Source organism: Empidonax traillii, unplaced genomic scaffold (genome assembly GCF_003031625.1).
Source record: "Empidonax traillii isolate 1590-97213 ecotype Southwest subspecies unplaced genomic scaffold, ASM303162v1 scaffold7:size3022706, whole genome shotgun sequence".
NCBI lineage: Eukaryota > Metazoa > Chordata > Aves > Passeriformes > Tyrannidae > Empidonax > Empidonax traillii.
Genome location: NW_020955200.1, coordinates 1,586,782 through 1,613,368, shown reverse-complemented (window position 1 = coordinate 1,613,368; position 26,587 = coordinate 1,586,782). Strand labels below are relative to the sequence as shown.

The 26,587-nt window shown below is 37.2% G+C and overlaps 1 protein-coding gene across 1 annotated transcript in view; it reads left to right on the top strand.

Annotated features, from left to right (window-relative positions):
• The window catches only part of LVRN (laeverin), a 36,358-nt gene extending 10,193 nt beyond the window's left edge, over window positions 1-26,165 (top strand). The window contains exons 4-20 of the mRNA XM_027881627.1: window positions 1,836-1,962; window positions 4,187-4,341; window positions 5,690-5,803; window positions 7,632-7,772; window positions 8,078-8,143; window positions 8,265-8,330; window positions 9,398-9,567; window positions 10,939-11,015; window positions 12,851-12,990; window positions 15,197-15,252; window positions 15,994-16,147; window positions 17,019-17,113; window positions 17,795-17,902; window positions 21,482-21,652; window positions 23,548-23,688; window positions 24,912-24,987; window positions 25,653-26,165. Of these exons, the coding sequence (XP_027737428.1) occupies window positions 1,836-1,962; window positions 4,187-4,341; window positions 5,690-5,803; window positions 7,632-7,772; window positions 8,078-8,143; window positions 8,265-8,330; window positions 9,398-9,567; window positions 10,939-11,015; window positions 12,851-12,990; window positions 15,197-15,252; window positions 15,994-16,147; window positions 17,019-17,113; window positions 17,795-17,902; window positions 21,482-21,652; window positions 23,548-23,688; window positions 24,912-24,987; window positions 25,653-25,799 (2,004 nt within the window). The 3' untranslated portion in view covers window positions 25,800-26,165. The remainder of the gene's footprint in view (window positions 1-1,835; window positions 1,963-4,186; window positions 4,342-5,689; window positions 5,804-7,631; window positions 7,773-8,077; window positions 8,144-8,264; window positions 8,331-9,397; window positions 9,568-10,938; window positions 11,016-12,850; window positions 12,991-15,196; window positions 15,253-15,993; window positions 16,148-17,018; window positions 17,114-17,794; window positions 17,903-21,481; window positions 21,653-23,547; window positions 23,689-24,911; window positions 24,988-25,652) is intronic.
• The last annotated feature ends 422 nt before the right edge of the window (window positions 26,166-26,587 follow it).

The following is a 26,587-nucleotide window of genomic DNA, read 5'->3' as shown; positions in this document are numbered from 1 at the left end:
CTTAGTTGGAAAAAATATCCATTTCCACTGCTGTGACAAAACACTGACATTCAGTACCTTGTTCTTCAAGACCCTTTGAGAACCAGCACCAGGACATCAATAGGAGCAATACTGTGCTCCAAGCATTTTGTATACTGGTATTTTAACCTTTTTTTCCATAGTGGTCATATATTTTAGGCCCCAGAAGTCATTGTTTTGTGTTTGAAGCTTCTTCATCTGTGAGTATTCAGTTTTGCTCTTACTGTACAATGGCCAAAGCTTCTTGTTAGAAGCTGTAAAAAAATGTACTGCCTTGGCACCAGTTGTTTCTTCTTCCTTCTTTTGGTCAAGGTAAACAGGCAAAAGAAGTATCAAGTTGTTCCAAAATAAATAGTAAATTCAAGCACAAAGCTCTTAAAGGTAGCATTTACTTGATCTCCTTAATAAATGAGAAAACTACCTGGTTAGTTCACTGTCATCCTACTAGGGAAAGGTGGGACAGCATGAGAGGACAGTGCACAGGTCACCTAGGAAGCACAGTATTGGTTCTTTTTTAAAGTGGAGTTTGGATTCAGTATGTCATGTTTGCCACCTTCTGTGTTGAACATGTTGGATGCTTACAGCTATGACAGTGGTGCCTTTGTCTTGGGCTGATGTGTACTGACTAGTTAACAAAGCAGAGCATTCCAACGAGCTTTTATTCAGAGGGAAGAGGCACCACCTGCGTTCTGTGAGACAGAAGAAGACAGTATTTCACTCCTTGGTTTTAGACAGAGATGCTCAGTTCATGCCTCCACAATATTTGTGTGAGCATATGCATTTGTGTCTATTTTTGACATTTCTGCTAAGTAATTTCCAACCTGAAACAGGAGTATTATAACTCAAAGCTTATACTAGGATTAGGATTTTAAGATGTTTAGGTTTTGCAAATGAAGTGGTCTGGTCTTTGAATCTCCTTTGAAGCCTTGGCTGAAAAGAGGGATTTCAAGACTGAGGAGATGCCATTGGCTGAATATGCCTAATTTTTTTTTTCCCTTATAAATTAAATCCCAATGCTTCCCAACTGTGCTCTTAGTGTTTGGCCGTGCAGCTTCTTGTGAAACCATGAGACATATGCATTTAGATGCAAGAAATGTTGAGGTTTTGAGCTGATAGGCACATGGAGGGAGTCTTTCATTCAGAGATATACAATGGAGACAAACCATTTGTCATTCTACTTCATCACTCTTGAGCAAAGAGCTGTCCTTCCCAGTACTGTGACAAAACAAAAGGGCAGAGGAGGGGAAAGCTTTGCTTCCAGCCGTGGTTTCTGTTACTCAGAGGTACAGATGTTCTCTGCTCAGATGTCATCTGCTCTCCCTAGCAGAGAGGGAGGCCAGTGGTCTATTTCAGGCTGTGAGAAAGTTCAAGAGGAGAGATGTGTGTCTTTGTACTGCAAATGCTCTCTGGAAGTCCATTTCTCTCTCATTAGGTGGACTAAAGGAGAGCTTGTCACCCAGACTCCCCAACTGGAATACACTGGCTTAAGATGTGTGATTCTACATCGTTTTACACTATTTTCCACCTAATAAAAGAAAAACGATGAGTTTGTTTGTTCCAACAATATATATATAATTGTATTCAAGTCTTCATCTTTTCAAAGAACCAGAACTCTCTTAGATATTAGTAGGATCAGGCTCTGTGACACATTTTGTGAGGCCCAGCAAAACTTGGATTCTTTTAAAGAATAAATTAAAAGCTTTGTTGCATTGTTTGGTGTGGACAGACAGCATCTTTTTCAACAACGATTCACAAAAGAGGAACGAGAATGAAAATATGAGGGTTGTTTAAAAGAACTCTCCACTGTTTTATTGCAGATACGTGTTTGGGCTCGGAAAGAAGCAATTGGAAATGGGTATCTTGACTATGCTTTAAATATCACTGGCCCATTATTTTCATTTCTGGAAGATGTACTTAACGTCAGCTACCCTCTGCCAAAGACAGGTGAGATGACTTATTTTCTGAAATGGATCAAAAATGGCTGCTGATGGTATAGCATTCAGAGAAGCAATGTGTTATTTTGCAGTATTATCCTTTTACAGCTTAATACATTCTTTTACAGCTTACCATTGAATACACCACCTGAACTTTTACTCACTGAATTTTCCTTTCTGCATCACAGCTTTTGTTAATCTGTAACTCAGCATTCTCACTTTCACATCCTGCTCTTTCTTTTACAGCATTATTTTCTAATAATGGGCAGCTGGGACAACAAAGTGGGTAGAAAGGAGTATTTCAGTCATTTCATGGCTATTTCTGGGATGAATAGACCATAACATGCAAGGATGTTGTAGTTCCTACGTCATCCTAGTAAATCCATGCTTGCTGTAATAACATGTGTCCCCTTCAAGCATTCCTTATTTTCTTCAGTATGTCCCTGTCTTATCTGTGAGTCGGGTGTATGTTCCTCCTGCACTTTCCTTCCCAGAAAAAAGGAGTCCTGCAGGAAAACATTGTTTCTGCTTAAAATCAACATCAGGTAAGTCAGTTATGTCAAGCTTCAGTCAGTCAAGAAGGACACCATCATATAATTTCACTATACAGTTTGTTTGTTACTTGCACTTGGATTCCCAAGTGTTTCAGCATGAATATTCTGGGGAAATGGGCTCTTTTATAGATGTTAGGAGAATACTGAGAGCACAGAAAGCAGGTCTTACTTGAAATGAATTTTGAAGCTGTCCATGATTTTAGCAGATTGCAGAGTTGTGGGGAAAGAATTTCCTTCTTTTCTTGACTGGATAACTTCCTGACCTGTCAAATTTGTATTTTGGCACTTGAAAGAAATAAATTTTAGTCTGTGTAAATGTATTATCTCCCAGTGTATGTCTATTAACTTGTAGAATTCCTCACTACCCTTCTTATGAAAAATGTATTATATGCAGTCTTAACTCATTAAATTTTCTGATCTTAGTAATCATACAAGATACTCAAGGGCTATAGATGATTTTGTTTCATGCTTGTGTTCTTTTGTTTATCAGAAACGTTGACACATTACTTAATTAATATAAAACTACATAAATGAAGTAGAAGACCAGTATTGTAGACTTCCTATTAGGAAGGATTTCACTTTCACAGGAGGCGTAATACTGTTACAGTCCTGACTGTAATGCCTTGCAATATCCACTGGATTTCCCAGTGTCTTTCTTAGAAGTTTTGCATAAAAATCAGTAGGATTAGATCAACCAAGTGTAGCTCTTTGTAAATTCTAGAGACTTCAATTGCAAATTCAGAATGTGAAATTAACGATAAACACATTCAAAACTGGGGATCTTTTAAGGTTTGTCTTCACCTGATTTTAATGCAGTTATAAGGGAACTCTCTTGCCACAAGCTGGCTGGATGATAGCTGTCTTACCAAAAGTGAAATACTTTTGCAGTGGACTCTGGGTGAGATGTAGCTGAGATCAGTCTGGCTGTGCTGGAGTTCAGCATCATGCTTACAATACTTGCCTAGCTTTTGGACTGGAGCTTTCTCATAGTTCCCTGTTTGGAATACAAGCTTGTGTCTGCTTCTAAATGCTCTGCATACCTTTTCCAAATTTTGATCTTTGCTGCCAAGTTTTAACTGTTTAAACAGCCTCTTCGTTTGAGACCCTGAAGTTTTGTCCAGCTCTCACATTTGAACTGAAAAACTGTTCTTTGTACATAAGGCAGAAGGGTAGTACAGAGGTAACAGTCATATTGTGTAAAAAAGAGATGATGTTTCTAAGGGACCTTCAAAGAAGAGTAGAAAGGATACCTCTACTCATACAGCTAAAAGAGCAAGATATTTTTTTTAATCTGTTGCTAACCTGAAGAAAAAGGTAAGTATAATCTTACCCAAACATGGAAGAAACTCACAGAAAAAGATTTCTGGCAGCATCAGTGAATATATTTTCTCCTAGCCTTCATTTTCACTCAGAACATTTGTATGTACAAGATACAGTATGGATCTGGGCTTTGTGGGAATTTATGTGGCTTCCTGAAACAATGGCAATCACAGGTGAAAAGTGTGACAAGAAGAAACTTCGGAGACCACTGGCAAATTTTGACATTATACCACAAAGAGCTACTAAAATGTAGTATCCTTTAATTGGATGTTGAACTAGTATGAGAACTAAAATCATGTGATCAATTTCTTTTCAAAGTGTTAAAGATACCTTTTTTTTTTTTTTTTTTAATCAATTTAGATTTGGTTGCACTGCCTGTGTTTGAAGTAGGTGGTATGGAAAACTGGGGGCTAATGACTTTCCAAGAACCATCACTGATGTACCTCCCAAGTGATAAATTCACAAGCAAAAAGGCAATGATTACCTTAATTGTGTCACATGAGCTAGGACACCAGGCACGTGGTAAAAAATTCTGTGCATTTATTTATCTATGACATTCTTTCCTTCCAGTTGCCGATGATGTAGTCACTGATTAGTAGAAGCAAAATAATTATTTGACAGTAGGGGGTGCAAGCACTAGAGTACTGAAAGCCTGTTTAATCATATGTTTTGCCGATAAAACAATATTAAAAGCAGGTTCTGTCATATTGCAAGCTGTACACATTGCACAGGACTCACTGACACAAAACTGTTAATGGGTAACTTATTTTTTTTCTTACAAAGTACTTGAATACCACTCTAGGGATGTTTGGGTTACACAGTACTCTCCCTATACAGTATACTTCTACTCTGGTGGGAGAATTAGTGGAGTTCATCAGTATTTTTCTGTAGTGGCAGTGCATGTGCATATTGCAAAAGGTATTTCTTTTTCTGTAAGAAAGAGCCTATGTTATGAAAGAACAAAATTACCATATAACTGTTACTTTGACCAGCTTTCACAGAGATTCTCAAATTTTTTCTTGCTTGATTTGGAATGATAATGCAGTTTAATGTCTTTATGGACTATGTTTAATTGACTGTTATTTGTCAGAGCAACAACTCTTTGCACTTAGTCAACAAAGCTAGCAAAAGAGTTTAGCTTTGCTAGTGCATTTTTATACCTTTCTAACAAGGTGGGTAACTCTCCAGACCTTCAGATGAGCAGTGTTTTTATTGCAGACCTATAAAATAAATGTCAACACTTAACTAAACTTTGTTTTAAAATAAAGTTGTAGTTGAGGTTTTTAAGAATTAGCAAATAAAATATCAATCAACAAGTGATTAGTTTTTGTTAAATCTGAACTGCCGAATATGAGTACACAGCAGCTGTTGTGGAAATTTTATACTTGCCAGGATACGGATTTGCTGTTTTTGGAAATAGTTATTTCCCCAGTTTTGTTTACCATTCCTCTGACAATTTCATTTTGTTAAGAACACGTGAAAATGTGTTTTTTTTTTTTAAATTGCTTGATAAACGCCTTACTTTTAATCATAGCCTGATATGATATTTTAGATATTTAAATTATATTGAGAAGTGTTTGAAATGAAATATGCTTAAAGAATGACATAAAGCACTGAGATCCACACTCCTGGTATGAAACTGTAGATGAGGCAGTTTAAAAATAACTGCCCTGAACCTCTGACTTTTTCCAAGGTAGATATTTTCCTACTGAATTTTTACTATCTGAAGGAATGTCCAGCATTTTATTGAATTTACATCCCATAAATGAAGTTACTTCATCATAAGTATGTGTATTTAACCTGCAAAAAAAATGAGATGAGCACACCGAGGACATTTTGAGATACTTTTTCTTTCTATTTAAGTGGTTTGGAAATCTGGTTACAATGAACTGGTGGAATGATCTGTGGCTTAATGAGGGACTGGCATCTTACTTTGAGTACCTGGGAGCTACCTTTGTTGACCCCAAGCTTTCACTGGTAAGTACTAATGCTTACATGCAAAGTTCCACCATGTACAAAGAAAAGGAAGGTCCAGGAGATGGGATTTAATTAAACGATGCTATTATTAACTTAACTCCCGTGGGAAAGACCAGCAGGTCTTGAGTCTTCCCTGGTATGTCTCCATCTGTGGGGGGGCCATGATCATACTCAGCTCTTCTACAGCTGGTGCAGAGGACAGGTGGACAGCTGTGACAAGGAGATGGTGTTTTGCTCTAGATCTGTCATGTAGCAAACCCAGATTTCTCTCCTGGGTCCTGTTGTAGCTGATGGTTTGCCTCCCTGCTTGCCAAGCTCTTTTCCAAGCATCTCGTGCCTCAGGTGTTTTTACGACACAGTAATTAAGTTGGTTCGTTTTTAGTCTGTTTACCCTGCTGTGTCCCTGGATGCCTAGTTGTAGATAAGGCAAATATAATACACATAGCCTAATCCAACATCAGGGCAAATTTCCCTCCTGTTCTGCCCAAATGGGAATAAGCATAAATCTCATAGTATATTAGAAGACTCCATCCATTATTAAACTCTTGATACATATGGATAGTTGCTCCTAATTGCAGTCATGATGTGAGGTGCACTTGCCTGTGCAATCCTAAATGTCTGTACTTAGTGCCCTCAGCCTCTGAAGGAAGGAAAAGCCTTTAGTCGGGGCAGGCCCGTGACTGCAGCTAATCCAGTCTGCTTTGTATTTGGCTCAGTTGAAATACCATTTGTCCATTTCCATTTTCATTGACCAAAATCCTTAATTACATGCTTAATTTGAAATTAATAAAGGCATGTCAAACAAATTCTGTCAGAAAGAATTTTAGATCATGGGATATGCTAATGTTCTGCTCTGAACTTTAACAGCACCTCACTTTATTTTCTGCAATGCAATATTTCAGTACCACTGAAAAGTGTAAAAGCTGCCAGATTTTAAATTGGAAAAAAATTCTTAACTTCTTTTTAATTTTAAACCTTTAATTTAGAAGTTTGCCTTTCTAGAAACCAACAACTGACCCTTGTCTCCATAAAGCAAACTTTAATACTGGGCAGTAATTCTATTTGAAAAATTACAGTTAGGTGATCTGCCTTGGAAATCCAGAGTAAGTCACACAGGTGTGAGAATACAGGTCTTTCTTGTGCAGTTTTGTGGTCCATACACATTTAAAATTACAGAATGGATGAGGCCTGCCTGTGTGGTGCCATCAGCAGACTTACTGAGGTCACACTCAATTCCTTTGTCTGTGTCATTGATGAAGTTACTAAATAGCATTGGTCCAAAACCAGAGCCCTGAGGGACACCACTTGTCACTGATCTCCATTGGGACTCTGAGATGTTGACCATGGTAGGTGACATTTACTCCTGAGGAACTGTTTTCCCTCCATATTTCTCACGAGGTGACAGTGAAAATGCCTCATAACTAAACCTTGGTACCCTCAGTAGCTTAGTTTTTAAGTTATTGCACAGGGTTGCAGCAGGAGAAACATGGAATTTAGGGGGAAAACACTGCCATATTCAGACATACAGTTTTCAGTATTTGTTCATTTGCAGTTTAGTATAGACTTGTGTGTCCCTGACAATTACACTGTAACTGATTCTGTCAGCCCCAAGCCCACAGTATTCTCCGACACAATTTTTTCTCTGATTACTGATGCTGCATGTGGAAAATGTTAGGATCGGGTATGTCATCCCTTGTACTTCATGAGAAAGAGAGTGGGGGAAAAGGATCTTGCTTATGGACAAACAACTTGTAATGCTAATTCCACATTCTTTCCTGAGAATTAGTATCTTCTGATCAGCTTACTTATATTTGTCTTTTTCTTGCAGGATAAAATCTTTTATGATCATGTTGTGCAAGCTGTCTTAAAGGAAGACAGTGAAATAGTTCGATCACTGTCAGAGAGTGAAGACAAGATCAAAGGATCATTTTCTTTAACATCTCTGTTTGACATCATCACATACAACAAGGTTAAAAAATATAAAATTTTTCCATTTCTCACAGATTCTAAAGTAATAGTACTAAGTAGGTTTGAGAGGAACTGTTGAACAGAATTGTTTTGTCATTCAGAAGTCGTTTCTACTGCACACACAAATTTATTGGGTGTTGCAAATCTATTTGGCTACACAGGAAATGGTGGAAGCATTTTTAACCTCTGTGAAATATGAAGTGTAGGAACAGCCCGAATAACTTCTCTGGAATATAGTTTGAAAAAATATTGCAACAATAATTGCAATAATAATTTTTTTTTTTAATTTTTTATTTTTTACTCCAGGGGGCTTCTATAACCTGGATGCTTTCTGATTTCCTAACTGAAAAGTTGTTCATCAGAGCACTTAGTGTAAGTTTGAAAAAAAAAAAACACAACCTTCATCTTGATTTATAAGCTTGAAAATGAAAACTGTACAAATTGCTGTTTGCCTTGCTCATGAATTCTGATGCATCTGTTTGTTTCCACACAGTCATATCTGAAAGAATTTTCCTTCTCAAATGCTAATCAAGATGATCTCTGGACCCACATCCAGATGGTACTAATTTTATATCTCTAGAATTCTTTCTCTGGTGTTTGGCACAGTCCAAATTTGTTGTATATATTATTTGAAGAAGACTGCACTAGAATGTGGCTATCCCATAGTGCAGTCTTCCTCTCACATAAAGTTTGTTTTGCTGTTTTTTTCAGCTAATGTGTTTTCAAGTGCTTATTAGGCTGCTTTATGGCACCTGAGATCAGTGGAACTAAGTACAAAGAATAGAGAGCAGAGATGGGGAATCAAAACCAGGCTGAGTTTTGAGTTCTGTGGTGATTGCATAAGCCTACATGGAATTGCATAGCCTCTTGTTCTGGAGCTTAAGTTTTGTCAGATCAGAGCACGTGATGCCTTGGGTTTGATGATCAAAGATGCTGACATGTCACAGATCCAACAAAGTTTATACCCAGGGCATCAGCTCAGCATTTCACTCTTTGATGGTTTTGGCAGAAATCTGACTAAGAACACAGATGATAATAATAGATTTATTTTTTTTTAAATCCACTTCCCTGTACCTCTAAAGAAGGCTTCTATTGTGTAGCAGACTCAGGCTTAAGTTAAGAATGAGAATCCTACAATTTCAAATGTGCAAGTTTGTCACATCTTTGAAGCCAGTGAAGACTGTATCAATTCACACTAGTTTTGACTCTAGTTCAGTATCTTTTTCAATTTGTCTTCACTATTAAATTTGTTCATTAGGTTACTTAAAAATGTTTGTGTCCTGGCAGCTTTATTTGAAAGAAATTAACAAATTGAGTCTATCATAGCAATACAGGGGTTGTAAGTGTATTAACACTAAAAAGAGAAAAGTTAGCAGTCAGTTTATAGAGTGAGAAATGTCATCTTAGTATTTCATAATTCCTGAAAAAGGCTTATGCTGCTTTATTATAATGTCAAAAATGTCCTTTGGGCTTTGTTACATTGATTTTTTGCATGAGTCAAAGACCATCAAACTGCTAAGCAGCTATTTTCTCTAATATGTTAGAGCAACTCCCAAAGTGTTGCTGAAGCAATGTCAATAAGTAGTCATTTATCATAAATATTTCTCATTCCTCTTTCTCTTGCAGGTCATAGATGCACAGGATGAAGTTCAGTTGCCAGCATCTGTAAAGCAAATAATGGATTCCTGGACATGCCAAAATGGGTTTCCAGTTTTAACATTAAATCTAACCACTGGAACAATCAGACAGGAACAATTCCTTAATAAAAAGAATAGAAGGAGTACTGATCCTAACAAGTGTGTTTAACTTGTGTTTTCATTGTATGTTTGTACCATGTTTTTTTAGGAAACTGTTAAGTTAGGATATTATTTTTTGATGATCTGATTTTTTTAACTTGTTGATGTTTCTTGTCGCAAGCTGTTAAGTAAAATCCTTTGGAGACTGGAGCTTGCAATAGTTCTGCAAACTGCTTGTTTTGCCAAAAAGGTGCTTTCCTCTGGAACAGTGGCTCTTACAACCACATAATAATAAAGACAAACATAGACCCTGAATATATTGCAGGCAGGATTTTTGCTTGGCATTTCCTTCTTTCCTCATCCCTCAGGTCTACAGTCTGGGAACCTGGATGAAGCATTATGTAGCTTCTCTCCAGTGCACATGTTCCCAGTCTCTTCTGCCTGACAAGGATAAAAGGGTTACATTTAAATACATTTATAAATGGCCCATTTCTCAGAAAGTGCTGATACGTGATGTGCAGTTTAGAGCTCCTGTCAGTGAGCATTGCTGAGTGCCTTTTGAAAGCTGTGCTGCTTGTTTAGGTGTCTATAAATGGTGATAGAAGGAGCTGCCTTTGGTGACCTACTTTGGAAACTCCTGGCTAGAGTTTGAACATTCATGAAATTCAGCAGATGACATGAATATTGGGGTGCATGGATGGGGCCCATGAGATCCCAAAGCAGTTTTTTTCTTGGCAGCTACTGCTGCTGATACAAATAGGCAACTAAATTTTTACAAGAGCCACAGAATTTCCTTTGCTCCCAAACTCCAAGAATTCCAGAGCATTAGTCCATTCAGTATTTTTGGTTATCTTAGGTAAGAAATTCCTCGTTACAAATATGAAGTCCTTTACAGTTAACAAAAGCAAATTACCAGGTGAATGTAAGAAAATTGAAGGCATGTATTGTGGAATTTCTAAGGGTTTTGAAGCTTTCATCTGTTTTACCAGGAGTTTTACATTTCCTCAGAAAAGAAATTACAGTTGTTTGAAGAGTTGTATTGCTCACACGGGGCCTTGTTTTAGTAGATACCCTTCTGAAAAACAGCCTAAAGTTCTCCAGAGATAGGATGAAGTGTAATATGTGAGGAGAATTAATGCCTGAAGAGGGAAAGAGAGCAGAGAGAGACAATGGTATTCAAACACCTAGCACTGAAAAATATTCTTGATATGAGTGCCTATTTAATGCCGTGCTAAAATTCCCTTAAGATGAATCTAAATGCTGACCCAGCATTTAATACTACCATCCAATGAGGTTTCATGTATCAGAGAGGAGAGAAAGTAGATGGATATTCTTGTAGCAAGGAACTAATTTGCAATGCAGTTTAGCATCAGCTAAAAGTTTTTTTTTTCAAGTATAAGATTTAACCTTTTTTTTTTTTTTTTTGTTAAGTAACACATGGATTATTCCTATTTCTTGGATGAGAAATGGATCATCCCAACCCTTAATTTGGCTAGATAAAAGCAGCAGTAAGTAATGTATTTGTTTATACATTCTAAAACCAAACTAACAAAGACACTCCAAACTCTTCTATAAACAGAGGATATATTTGAATTTAATAGGGAGATAAAACTTTAATACAGAAATGTCTATCTTTATCCATTGTGATGATTTTGTGTTACAATAGCAATAGATTTTCAATTAGATCAATATAATGGGGTTTTTTTCTATGTTGCATCAAACTTCAATGTATGTTTTTAATAATATGGTACAACACATATTATGACTAGAGATTTCCACAGTAATTTTGATTTTGTAATTTTTTTACATAAATTCAAACTCTTAGGACCTCAGGGTTCTGTATTGTTCTTACCCCAACAGATTTCATTGATGTTAATGACAGGTTTTGAGTATAGATAGGATTTCAGCTGTGAAATACCAGAAGATTATCAGCTCAAATAGTAGATAAAAGACTGAAAAAATTAAAACTAGCTGTGGGAAGCGACTCAACATGATTGCACATGAATATCTCTAACAACAGAAAATTAATGTTTTTAACACAATTTAATTCAATTTGTTTATGCAAATTAAAGAAAAACATACTCATCAAAAGAGTATGAAGTTAAAAGTTTAAAATCTTATATTAGAAAAGTGAGTTTATGGGCTTCTCCAATCAAATAAAAAGTTCTGTTCTTTCCCGACTCAGTGCTTTCCGATAAATAGCTATCTTTTTTTATGGAAGAAGAAAAGAAAAAATGTAATCATTAGAATGGGGCAATCCTTTTTCTTTGGTAAGTCAGTCCCAAACTCCTTCAGGTTTTAGATCAGTTACAAAGAGATGCAAAGGCTAATGCATTGGAATGCTTAGGAAGAAAAACTGCAATATGCTATGTGTGTATTGCAGCTCTTCAGCCGATGTTTGCAGTGGTTAAAAGTTACCTCCCCTCTTTTTCAGATAACAGGATAGCTTGAGTGATCATTAATTTCACAGTATATGGAAAAGTAAATAAGCAAAAAAATGGATGTGTACTTCTCTGAATACTGGATGAATCCTGCAGTACTTGCTCTGTCTAAACATTGAAATCTCAGTCTTCTATCCAGAACAGAGCAATGCTGGGTCTAGACTATTCACCAATATTGGCTTAGTGTCTTAAGAGAGTTTGTCTTCTCAAATTAGGATGGCTGTAGACAGTTAAACAAGGCTGCACTGGCTCTTTCAAATGCAATATGAGGAGCACTCAGTCAAACAAGAACACATGAATAGACAGCAGTAAGACAAAATGGGCTGCAGAAGGAAGGCTTTAGTGAGTGATGTAACTCAGAAGGACTATGGGACTATTTTATTTAAAATAAGCATTTTTTAGTTACTCGTCTCTTGCTTAAACTTCTCTCTTTCGATTTTGATGTCCATTTATGTGAATACTGGTAAGGTCACTTATTCTGTAAAGTACTGAGCACTGTGTTTTGGAGCAGCACTGGGAGCAACAGGTGTGCTGAGGGTGCATGCCCTATAGCGGGTTATGAGAGGGTATTGCTCCTCATCCAGAGGGTTTATTTATGGGTAAACTTTCTGAACTCTCACAGCTGCCAATGAGCTAAAGGGCAGGAGCAAAAAAAGGTCTTCAGCCTCCCCTTTGCAATCTCAAGGTGCTCGGTACCTGAGGAGTCAGTGACTTGTTGAAGTTACTCTGCTGAGTAGAGCAGAGATCACAAATGAACTGAGCTTTTGGGGGGTTCTCTTTGAGTCCAGTCTCAAACTCGTGTCTCAGATCTCAGAGGAGCACCAAGTCTACTGTTTATAAATGCAAGACAGACAATGTAGTGCACAGAAAATAAAATTATATACTCTAATGTCACTTTACAGAAGTGTTTCCCGAAATGCAAGTATTGGAGTCAGAATATGACTGGATCCTGCTAAATGTAAATTTAAGTGGATACTACAGGGTGAACTATGACCAATTAAACTTGAAAAGATTAGCACACGTGCTTGAAAATGATCCAAAGGTAAGATCATGTTTGTTTTCTCAAGCTTGTAAGAAGACTCTTTCCATGTATTTCTTCTTGCAGTTCTTACTCGGAATCACACTGATGAAAACCATGAATAATGAGAAACTCACATATTACCTAGAAGAAACGATCCACCACTGTACCACTAAAGTCACTGGCAGCCTTTTATAGAGAAAAGGACAGGCCTGAACAGTTTCACATAACCATGAAAAATAACTTTACATAGCATTCTGTCTTCAAAGTTGTCTTAACAACTTTGTGGTTCTTCCAGTCTCTTCAAATCTGGCTCAAGGAGTTACCAGTATGAATGTGTGACTGAGTATCTGGTATTAGGCAACCATGGAGAAGGAAAGCTGAGAGGAAGCTTTTTATTTCCTCAAACTACAATGAAATTTCAAAACAGTGAAATTTCAGAAAAATCCTCTGGCTTGGGTTTTATTTGTGGGGGATTTGGGGGTTTTTTGAGGGGTTTTTGTTTGGTTGGTGTTGGTCTTTTGTTTGGTTGGGTTTTTTTTTGGTTTTGAGGGGGTTTTGTTTGGTTGGATTTTTTGTGTTTGTTTTGTTTTGTTTTTATTTTGTGGATAATTTTCTTAAAAGTTCCAATCAATTCTACTTGGGCTCCCTGAGTCCTCTATAAAACTCAGAGTAGATTTCATTCCACCTGTGACTTGCCACAGCCTGGACTGAAAGTGAATGTGGTACAGAACAACTGGGACTATATATGGGGTTGCATAGTATCCGGTGTTGCCTAATCCTACAGTGAGACGAAGGTCAGGTCACTGGTTTTGGCAACAACAGTAAGCAAATTTAACCTTTATATATAATAGTAATCAATGCAGTCAGACTTCTCTAGAAAGTTTGGACATGATCAGAGCATGTTAAACCTTTCTACAGCACACTGGCTTCCTCTCCTATCAGCTTTTTTCTTTCACAGCAAATCTAAGTCAGCAGGAAGTCAGGTGTGTGCTGACTTGGGGCCATTTTTTGGCACCATGCAGTGTTGTAAAGATGTAACTATAGGACTGATATGACGTGCACGAATAGTCTATTAACTGCAGGTCTGGTCACATACAAACAAGGCAGTTGAATTACAAATAACACAGGTTATTAAAAGCAACATATGCAGTTCTTTTGGATTGCTAATAATAAATGTGTTAACTGCAGAACAGCTGTATATAGACTAACAATATGATTGCAATCACAAGCCCAATTTCCTGAGTGAAAACACTCAGTGTGGCCAAGGACATGAGCCTTACCAAAAGGTGTCCCTTCTGGGAAGAATGAGGAGGATGAACACATAGATCTGTCCCTACAACTTTGTGTCAAACTCTCATCCCCCAGTTAGGCAGGAAACCAGGGTACATTCTATACCTTATTAACTGCTATTGTGCAAAGTGCTGTGGGTGGGACTGTGGTCAAACCGTCTGTTTGTGGGAGTATTTCTTGGTAGGAAAGTGTTCTTGGTAGCAGTTGTGCAAAACTGTCCATTCTTTGTAGTTGTGCTGTATGGAATATTTCTTGATATCAAGCGGAAGAGTGAGACTGCACAGCTCCTGCCCCACTTCACATTGCTCCCTGGTGGATGCCAACACAAACCACCTGACCTCCGCTTGGTTTCAACACTGCACACTGAGCTTTGCACTTCTGCACTGCATTATGCATCCAGCAGTCAGTGGTGGGAATATTTGCTTAAGCAGTGGCCAAGCTGAAGGGGCATGGAATAGGGAAGAGACAAAGAAGACCTCAAAAGAGCATGAGCTGTAGGCAGGTATTCACCCACGGCTGTGCCTTGGTCTTTTAATTCGTGATAGTGTGAGTCACTCAGCTCTGAACTGAATACCTATTGTGAACTTACACCTCAGAAGGTAAAAAGAGTACCAAAATTATATAACTAGGATATTTTTGGGAAATGCGACATTTCCATATTTTATTTTCATGACGGTATGCAAGTATGAGGGGTCTTGAAATTCTGTGCTTTATATATAAAACTATATTGTGTAGCTGTATATCTATATAAATATATACATACACACAAATCCCTAAAAGCACATAAATAATTTCAGCTTAAAATGCAGGATCCATTTTATAGACTTATTTTGGCTTAGAAAAACTGACTTGACATCCTTCTGTAACATAGTAAAGCTTTTTTAAACTCTTAATGACATTTTTACATATATTAACACTACGCGAATGCTTTCTGCAGGTTATTCCTGCTGTCAGAAGGTTCCAGCTGATAGATGATGCTTTTGCCTTGACACAGTAAGTATGTTTTGAATAGGTCACAGAAAATGATTAAACAGCATGATTGCATTCAATATTGCTACTTCTGCTTCCTTCATCCCTACCCATATGTGCCTTGTAAGAACAACTGCTTTGACAAAATGATGGGGGAGTTATTTAGTCCCTTCCTTTGTCAGTGCTGAGTGATTTATTTCAAAATTTCTTTTAACTTTCGTTCCAGATCTTTGGAAATTATCTCAAATAATGGTAATGCCATGAATTCTTTAGGGGCTAACCTTTATTCACTGTAACCGAAAAATTATTTCAAATGATGGTTCTGAATTTTCTGTAATTTATTCTGGGTTATCTCAGATATGCTGTTGTACTGCATCACTCTTAATAGCTCATTCATTTCTCTTGCTGATGCATGACTTGGTTGTTCATGTCAGTGGTGCCAGAGAGGTCAGGAATACTGCAGGGAGCTGAAGAAGCATTAAGTGTGTCTATGCCTCAAATGTGCCAGAGATCCCAAAAGTATCAGACATCTATGATGAGTGACCTCAGAGACAAAGCAGCCAAAGCAAACTGCCCCCCTTCAGGTCCTGCGGAGGTAACTCTGAAAGGAGGAAGTAAAAATTCCTATGCCTGCTCTCATACAAATGTTCTTTTTCATAAGAGACTGCAAAACTGGTATTTAATTAGGAATGTAACTGTGAAGTACAGAAGTATGCTCAAAAGTGTTTGGAGTTTTTTGTTTGTTTGGGTTTTTTTCCCACATAGGTTTGGATATGTTCAGATTGAAACAGCACTTGAACTAACAAAGTACCTTGCCAAAGAAGATGAACTCTTCATATGGAATATGGTATTGTTAAACCTAGTACCTGAGAATTTGGAAAGTACACTGAAGAACTACAAAGTGTATCCACTTTTAAAGGTATGACCTTTTTTGTTAGATAGCATAGATATTCGATCATGTAAATACATCAGTCTAAAATTTATGCTTTATAAATTCTCAAGAATGTAATGATGACTACAATGTGCCAGAATTCTTATCATTCCTTTTGCATGATTTTGTCAATTTTTTTTCATTAATAGGAGATACTTGATTGTGTATGTTAGTCAGTAATAAGTAATGAACAGTTCTTAGTGTGAAACAGAAATATATTTACATTCTTTACATTAAGCTTCATCCTTGGGTTTTGTAAAACTGAGAATCTGGAAGATACAGCTATTGGTATGAAGTGAAAGGACTAGCACTGCTGTGCATAAAGGGCATATAGTGCATATATGCTCTGTGGTTTGCACTGCCTTTCAGCTCATCTTCATGGAGAGAAAGAAGGAATTGGGTTTGGACACTAAATGAGGTGATTCTCTCCCATATTTGACTTCCCTGAGGTGATACTGTCATATCTATTTCCTTGACATCTATTTGAAGATTTCACTTTTGTTTAAAGTACAGTCCCACAGTATTTGTTCTCTTAAGTTCTAAAAAGTAAAGGTATGTTTAAAATATGTGAGACAAACAAAGTACTTCATATTGAGAACGCTGTGTTCTTTTTCTCTGAGAATATTTGTTTTCTTTCTTAATGATTTCAAAGATCCTAGTAATGTCAAATGGTAACTTGCCAGTTTGAACTGATGTACAGGTTTATTGAATTTTAGACCCACTTTTTATTTTAACATGCTGTGTTGTCAAGATATTAATAGTAGTAAATATTTAGGATAAATCTGAGTAAATAAGAAACTCAGAAAAATAAAAACTTGCATCTAAATGAAAGTAATTTTTCTTTCCCTTCTTTTAAAAGAAATACCTTTTAAAGAGAATGTTGCCAATATACCATTATTATGCAGGTTTTATTCATAAAAATGTTGATGCTTTGGAAGATGACTATTTTGCTCAGTAAGTATCCTGCTTTTCTCAAAAGTTTTTTCTGGTGTGATTGGATCTGATGAATTGCAGTTTGCTTGTGTAAATTTAAATACAAGATACAGGAATAATTCCCTAATTAATGCAAATGTAATGGGCTTGTTATTTTTACTGTCCTACAAGTGTGTATTAATTATGATGACACCTCCAATGAAACTGCAATATCAGAATAGGAGCATAAAAGATAATAGTTTAAGGATCTGAGTGGTAGCTTTTTGTTTATCAGAGAAGAGGCTCAGCAGGCTGCCACAGGTTGGAGCAAAACTGACAGCAGTGAACTTCAGATATGATTTATGGATCAATCAGTAAAACTTTAAAATAATTCATTTTGCAAGGCCACTGCTGCCACAGGCTTGAATGTCTGAGTGGTTTTCTTAAAACTAGGACCTTTAAACTATTGAGGAAGACATAAACCACACAAAAAAACTGAGAAAAAATAAAGTACATCGGTTGCCTCACTAATATTCATTAATATTAATGTCAGAAGTCCACTGTTGGTTGTTTGATTATTTTATTAAACCTCAACTGTTCCTAATAGAGATTCTTGTGCATGAATGACATCATGTACTGAGACTGTGGTAGTCAAACACAGTTCAAGTACTCCAAATGTGGAATATATATCTTTTATTCTTACTATTTTGGCTTCTTTTCAAGAGCATATTTGGAAAAACTTTTTGCAATAGTGTGCTGGCTGGGCCTCCAAGATTGTTTGGACCTGTCATCTGAACTATATGCTAAGTGGATGGACAACCCTGAGTACAAGTAAGAAAGCTGATTTGTTCTTAGAGGTGTGCATGCCTAAGTGAGCTGGAAAGTTAAAGGGGGGAGGCAAAACCAGAAGTGCCTCTGTATGCTGCTCTTATTTCTTGACATAATGACAGAATTTAAGACTAACTATGTCCCCCTAGCGCCCCTCTCTTCCCCAAATCCCAACTTTATGATGATTTCATAATTACTGCTTTTTACATAGACTTTACAGGCTGGAGAATGCAGATGTTGCCATGAAGACCAAAATCTGGTTAGCAATGTAACAGATGAACCTCATATTACTGCTAATATCCCTTTTGGTCCTGTGCCTTTGCTGTAGTACAGGTGTAGGCTTATTATGTATATTAATTTGCCCTCTAAGCTTCTCTTTGCAATACCGAGTGAAATGGTGTTTGTATGATACAGGCATCTGCCCACAGTGAGCCCACCAAATTCCCACGTAAAGAGGTGTTGGGAACAGCTGTCAGTTCTTACATTGTTACTGGAGCCCGGTGGTCAGGTGCCTGGTCTGTAAGAATGGAGTCTGGACTCCACCAGAAAGAATCTTTCTGTATTCAAGTATTGCATGGTTAAAGAAGATTTACAGTGTATTGAAATTCTTATTCTCTTTTCCTCCTTCTTTCTTTTGATGTCCTTCTATGCAATAGTCAAATAGTATTGGCATCGGTGAGTGAATATTTAAAGTCTATTTTTACTTATTGTAGTTGTAATAAGTATTTTATTGTTATTTGCATCTCCATGGATACATTCAGTTGGGTAAGTAAACTGAACTTGTACTTCTATGTTTTGTGTTTTTAAAAAAACTTCATAGTGACCATCCTCATAAAAACCCAACTGAGCTTTGCAGTTAGACTGAATTTTAAATAGCCTAAATACATTCTGTTACTTTCCAGAGAGGATATTCTTGCTATTTCACACTATAAGCAAAAATGTCAGGCTGAATTCTCTGTCTGTTTTCAAAACAGTCAGTTATCTTCCCCTATTAATAATATTTGAGAGGTTTTTTTCTAGTGGAATACTATATACCTTATTTGTCTTGACAAGCTGAACAGTCTGTTAAATATATTAGCTGATTGGGTTTTGAATTAGATGAAGATTAATAATTTTGGTGTCCTCTTTAGCACTAAGGTAAGTTCAAAGGGACTTTACAGGTCTCTAAGTGTGGAAAAAAATGCAACTCTTAATTTTGTTAAGTGAAAAAAAACAATCATGTTTTAAGTAAAAAAAAAACCAAGAGGAGATAGGATCCTTCTTAGATTTCAAGTGACAACTCACAGTTTCCATGGAGTTAAAGAGATTTCCATGTGCTGGGTAGGAAAGGAAAAGGGCACAACACACTTTTGAATCATATTTCACAGACAGATGCCTTTAGATACTTTTACATTCTCCAATTTGAGACCAAATTCATAGTGGGACACTATAGTTGTTCTACCACAGGTAAGATTTTGACATCTGTGGAAGGGAACAATGCTTTTCTGTTCCAAACTGTGTGATCACCTTTCAGCTGAACATCTCCAAACAGCTTCTGGCAGAACTTAACTGGATATGTTACAGTGCATTTTTATCTGTTTCATGAAAATAACAAGCCAAGAGCTGTGATTCCCAGCCAGTTTCTGTTTTACACTTTTTTCTTATAGGAAACTTGCTAAATTAATGTTTTCTCAGTAGTGCTGTTACTGGCTTGTCTTCTTCTGAAAGAAGGAAATTAGCCTAGTAGGAGGGACAGTGTTGCTGTACATTTTATTTATTTACTAACGGTTCCCATATTCTGCTGTCACCCTCAAAAGTTAAGGAGTCACTACATCACTTGTGCACAGGCTCCAAGAAAACAGTGTAAAATAACCTACCCTGATTTCCAGCAGCTTTTTGTATTTTTCCTAAGGTCTAGAAATGAGAGAATCCAGGCAGGCCAATAATATCAAACCACACAATCACTTGCAGGAAAAATACCAAGATTAAGAACTCACATCCTTCAAGCTCTAAAGTTCCTCTGTACCATAGTGGACTCTGTCTGGGAACTACACAACATAACCCCTTCAGGGCCATCACAGATGTCACCAGCCAGCAGATCATTTTTCTACAGCAGGCTGCGCGTCCAGCCTGCCTTAAATGCTGAACATCAGAGCTACAGCAAAATGATACACAGAACTTGTCTATTTGCACTTCACTCACAACAACCTTACACTTAGTAATCAAAATTTTCTTGCAACTATTGGAATTGCTGCAGTTGCAAAATAAATAGATGCATTTTGGCCAAAGGAGCTTTACCCTGTTTTACTCAAATAAGATCTGCCACAGAAGGATTCCTCACAGGACTGTTCTTTACCCTGACATAATCACGCAATCCCACTAAGCATCATTCTTGGTGGTTAAACCCCTTTAGTTACAGCAACTATCTAAGTAAATGAATACAAAGTATTTCTTGAAGTAAATATAATATATGCCCACACTTCCTGTTGTTATGCCAGTGAAATCCCCCACCCACAACAGGACTACTAAAATCCCCACATCTTGCATTTTCTCTTCTTAACAAGTGATGTCTCTTATACAAAACACCCAACTGTCTCTGTTTTTCCCCCAGTCCTTCATTTCCAGAGTTTATAACTTCCTTGTCTCTACCTTTTGCTTTGAAGATTGATGACATATATCCTTCCATCTGGTTAACACTGGCTCTCTTTCTGCACCATCCTCATTTTCTTTAGTATGGTCTACTGAAACTCAGGAAATTTTCTCAAATTGTATTTAAATTTGAAATTGCTGTTTCCAGTTTTGGGCCTGAAGACTGGCTTTAATGACCAGAAACTTACTGGTTTTTCCAAATGTATTTCCTGAGGAAGATAGTTTTTACACCTCTACTTACAATCTTGGTCTGATGTAATGAGAAGCAGATTAAAAATATGCTATTGGAAAGTTTGATGTTTTGTTTGTAGCAATGGTAACTATTCTACAGAGAATTAGTCCAAAATACCATAGTTGAAACTGTTTTCAGATAGCCTGCAAAGTAGAATACTGATGTCTGTGGAAAGTGTTGACAATGTCTTAACGTCAGACACACATCATCACCATGGCAGAAATTTTCTATTCAGCTTTTGTTCATTGAGTATTGCTCTGGTCATGTTTGCATTCAGTTTCTGTTATGAAATTTATTGCCATGTCGAGGAGTCTCCCTGGGGTGGGAGTAACAGCGGACTGCCTGTTGCATGGAGAAATGTCCCTCTGGTATCATTTGTGCTGCAAATGGCCCTTCCTACTAAATGCATTCACTGAATAAACTTTGAAAAGGCATATATGGGATGATGCCATTTCCTAGGCTGTGATGGGAAACAGCGGCATTGACACTGCATGTACAAAAGAATAGCTTGGTTCAACTGTCCCAAAAAATGTGAGGGCTTTTGGTTTTCCTTTAAACTGTATGCTTTTTCAATGCTTAAATCATGAAAAAAGCCATCAAATTTCCCATCTTTATTTACATTGCTATTTTATATTTTCATTCATGTATATCTTTTAACTGTAAATAACTGGTTTTGCCTCCACAACAGTACAATAACTTTTAATCTTATTTTTGCCTTTCAGAATTCCCTTCTTAATTAGAGGAACAGTGTGCTGCTATGGTGTTGCTGTGGGAAGTGATAAAGAATGGAATTTTGCATGGGAAATGTATACCCGTAATGACTCCACAGAGGACGATAAAGACATCCTGCTCTCTGCCATGAGCTGTGCCAAAGAGCCATGGTTACTTTACAGGTGACCTTGATCGAAGTATATCTTTGTTTATGTAGAAGTAAATTATAAGAACGTAAATACTGTGCTGTGCAAATCCAATGGAGGTTTGTCTGACTCCTCAGTACGTGTCTTGTTGACCACTGGAAGAAATCTTAAGCTTTCTTACGGAGCAAAATAATAAATAGGGCAAACACAAATAAATGATTCTTCTGCAGATACAACACTGGTGTCATGTTCAGCATTGGGCCTGTCTTCTGTCAATATATCTAGTGACTTTTTTGAACTAAAATGAATTGTTTTGTGTTGGTTTTTAACTTGGAACCCATGGGCTGCCTACACCCTATGCACCGTAAGAAACAGTAATTTTAATTTGCTTAGACATTTTTCCTTGTCTTATGATTTTACATAATTTTCCCAAACTCCTTCACCCCTGCTTACTTTGTTTCCAAACAAAAGTGTCATAGCCTACTAGCCTCTGTGTGGAAACAAACTCACCCAGGTAAAAGGCAAGAATGTAAATAGACTTATTAGCAAGCTTTTCACCATTTGAAGTGCAGATTCAACTGAAAAGTGGTGTTTTTTTAAATTTCCAGCTTCACAGAGTGATAGAATCATGTGATATCCTGAATTGGAAGGGTCAAGTCTAACTCCTGACACCATATGGGGCAACCAAAAAGTTAGACAAATATCTAAGAGTTTTGTCAAAATGTTTCCAGAACACTGTTTGGAATACAGTATTAATTTTATTTTACTGACATCCATCTTTATCTGTAAAAAGGTGTTGAAGTTGAATTCTCTAATCTGTGTTGTTTACATTACCTAAAGTATTTCTTAAAAGATGCAAATTTGGCAATGTAATGATGATCATCTAGGAGTTCACATGAGTTCCATGGGTCTAAAGTTCTGGAAGTAGCAGAGATTTTACTCCTTCCTGCCGCTTGCTCTAGTAATGGTGGTCGTTTGAAAAGATGGAAAAAATATGCCTGAGAATAACACAGAAGTGTTGCAAAGAGATACCCCATCAGCTACACTGATTTTTCCCCTAAATTATGATCCTTTATTATTCAGGGAGTCATGATGAGCTTCTTCTTCCCTGTGCCTTACTAGCTGATAAGCCAATTGCGTTTTTTTAAATGCCACCCTGAAAATTTTTTGGGGTGAGGAATGTTAAGCTGTGCTTTTCCTGGCCCTCAGAATGTTTTGTTCATTCTGTTAGGCATAATGGTAGCACACGACTGGGAAAAACCCAGCTCAACTACTACACCCATAAAGCAGCTGCCTGCAACATCCTATGAGAAGAATAACTCTAGAAGTGTTGCTTTGAAAATTGGAGTATGCAAGGTGTGAAAGACTGAGGCAACAAAGAGAATACTTACTTACTTCTCAAGCAGTAAGAATACTTACTTACTTCCCACTGCCACTGGCATCACTGGCTAGCAGTTCCTAAAATACTTCTGGAGCCCTGCCTTAATCCCCATGAAAAAGCTTCTTCCTGGGTCTTGTAGGGAACCCTATAAACAGGTCAGCTCTGTGTAAGAGTGTCTCACTGCTGGCACACTCTCTAGGCTCCACCTGTGTCACAGTAAAAGGGAATCTCCTGAAAGTGAGCAGCAGTTTGCCCTTCTTTGGCTTGTCTGGTAGGAGCGGTTGCTTTTCTGTAACAAAGATAAGAAATGCCTGTATGCCCCCATGGTATGCTATACCCTCACTTTACTAAGATATGAAGATTCAGTGTGCAAGAATGGGATTTCTCCAACGTTAAGGATAAAACCAAAGCTGAATACACAGCTCAGAGTGACACCAACTTCGGTATAACCTTCCACATGCTGATATTTGTTGAGATGCATTATATTTCCAGATCATTGGCATGATCAATGACAAGTGATAGGTGCATTTTTTACCTTCTTTTCTAACAGATACTTGCAATATGGACTCGGTGATACATTATTTTCTTCTAACTGTACTTCAACCATCATCTTAAATGTGATGGCTAAGGATATTGGGCACCGTATGGCCTGGGAATTTGTTACTGAAAATTGGCCACTTTTAAAGGAAAGGTAAGTAACCAGCTTTGGCTTCCTTTTATTTCTGTGGCCCTTTGGCTTCTTCCTCCATCTTTACTTTTAAGCTGTAAAATTCAGGTGCAGATTTTTCTTCCATAGGTGGCTATTTGTAATGATTGATTCCACTTCTAAAGTGTGCAGAATGGAGTTTTCAGAGGATCCAACTATAATCAGGGCTTAATGTCAAAGAAGAGCTCATGTCAAACACAACACTTTAAAAATTAGTTTGTTCATGACTGTTTCAGTGCTTTAAAGTATTAGATTTCCTGGAAACTCTGATTCTAGAACCAGGTTTATCTACTAACATCTCACAAGCGTGGGTGTAAAATGATGGAACAAGATAGTAACTGTTTTTCCACAGTATGGATAGATGGGGGATTAGGGCATGCAGGTGTGAAAGCACTGATAGGACAAACTACAGTATTATTCCCTGACTTAAATTCTAATCCACCTCCAGCCTATCTGCAAGTAAACTGGAGGTGAGGCTGGGTTACCCATCTTGAGCAAAGCAAATATTTTGATGTCTGTTTGAAGACTCCCTCTCTCCTTAGCACTGGTGAAAAGCAGCAGGGCTGTGACAGAGTACATTCCAGATGGTTTTGATGTCAGAGGAGGTCACTGTGATCCATTAGTGTCAGCATAACCAACACCAGCCATTTTGTACATTCAAATGTGTAACTTTATTGCTAACACTAGAAAAGGCAAGTTGTAGCAGATTTGTGTCATATCAACTTGTTCCCTCACAAAGCTTTTCCATGTTGATGAAAAATTTGCTGGTGAATTGACCTATTATTTTCAAACTAAAAAAATAGTGCAAGTGTTTATTTATACACCATTTATACACCAAGCTACCAACAGAAACACAAACTTCTTAGAATCAGTACTGCTTAGCCTTTCTAGCTCAGTTTGGCTGTGTGGGCTCACAAAGATTATCTGTTTTAGGCAAAGAATTCATGTTACCAAAGTGAAAATAACAGATCTTACTGGGAAATGGAAATGAAGATTAATTTTTTTGCTTCATCTTGCTCAAATGTCTAAATCAAAGGTTAATGGTATTTCTTTAAAAGGGAAAAAGTGTATGCAATTGCAAAGTTCAGCTTAGTTGGTATTTGCAACATAGTGAAAAATAACTAACTAGTCTGAGTATTTTCAAATGAGATTAAATTTATTATATTTGCTAGCATGCTGTTTGAAGGACCTTTATCTCAATTTTACAGATATGGGCAGGAATTGTTGCATGATGTATTAAAAGTCATGGGAAGATTTGTCAATACAGATGTACAGATCCAAGAGGTAAACCAGAGAAGCTTTATTGCAAATTTAAACTTTATTGACAGTTTGTAAATATGGGATTTTTCATCTCTTGTTTTTTAAAGAAATCATAGGACGCAATTTTGATGTGTTGAAAACCTTCAGGTTGGGAGCTGAGTCCCAATAAATTCTATCAAAACTGTCTCATTTTTCTCTATAAAATCTGTCTGTAGAGATAACCTTTGTCATGATGTCTACAGAAAATGTACCAAAGTAGGGCTGCTGGCATGTTAAGTTGTCACACTGGTATCTGTTTAATTTCTCATATTGTTCATTCCCTGCTCCCCCCATGTATTTCTTCAGTATTCTTCACTACTCTCTTTTCTCTTGCTTATTAGACTGATGGGAAAGATTTCTTGTTCTGTGATTGTAAAACAGGCAGCACAAGAGGATTCTGCTACCCAGCTAGTCCTAGACAGTGTGGTACCACCAGTACCAGTGAAGTTGGCTGCATTTGAAAGGGCACATTCTTGATATGTAAGGAGCTTTCCTACCTTAGTGTAAATCAGTAAGCTTGCCCCATCCCCTCTTTAGTCTCTGTCATCTCCTCCTTTTCTGTGCACTTCTTTCTAAAGCATCTGCCAGGCACTCAGTTGCTTGCTGCAAGTGAAGTGATCTGAACTAAGATCATGCATTAATTTCTTCAGTTGCAGGTTTTTTATAATGCTACGCTGGAAGAGGATGAGAGAGAGGCTACTACTCTGCTACTGGAATCTACAAAATCTGAAAATATTGAAAGGAGAAAACTATTAATCAAAGTTGCCAGCTGGTTAGAGAAAAATGTAGATGATTGACTTGGAAAACAATTTCCAGAATATTTTACAATGTGATTCAGTATCATCTTGGTATTCATTTTAAGCTGTAATTAAAGATAAAGCACATTTTTATGAGTCCCATGGTTGTTTTTCTATATGAAAAGTCAGGCTAAAATAATTCACATAGGAAAGAAAGATTCAGCAAAAGAAACTATAAACATATTTGCATATTATATCCAAATTAACTTCCTACTGGATGAAGTTAAGTAGGGATGCATTGCTCATGATGATCTAACGTACAGATACAGTCCTAAATCCTTCATAATTTCTGAATATCCAAATGCAAAGTGTGGTAAAAGTTTGTGGCAAAAACACGTGAGGAAGATGGAAAAGGTTATATTCAGTGTTTCTTTGTACAGTGACCTGTAATCTGCCTGTCTCCACTTCTATGTTTTTAAATTCAAAGAGGACAATAACTTAGAACAGTGCCATGAAACATAAACCTCAGAACTACTTCAGAGCTCTAGAAAGGAAAGGACTAAAGGATCCTCAATTTTTCATTGTAACAAATTAATGCCTTGTCCTTCAAGCTTTATCATTCCATAGCAGATCTGTACTTGATGTGCCTACATTCACATTTGTGTTTGATTAGGAATGTGTTTTTAAAGAGACTGTCCTGGTTGTGTCCATTTAGCATACTTAATAGCCCCCAGGACAGTCTTGGACTATGTGAACTGGATTCTTTCTGGGTGAAATTTATGATGATGAACCCCTGGTGTGCAACTGAGAGACCACCATTTGATAGTCATTTTGTCCATGGTACTAGA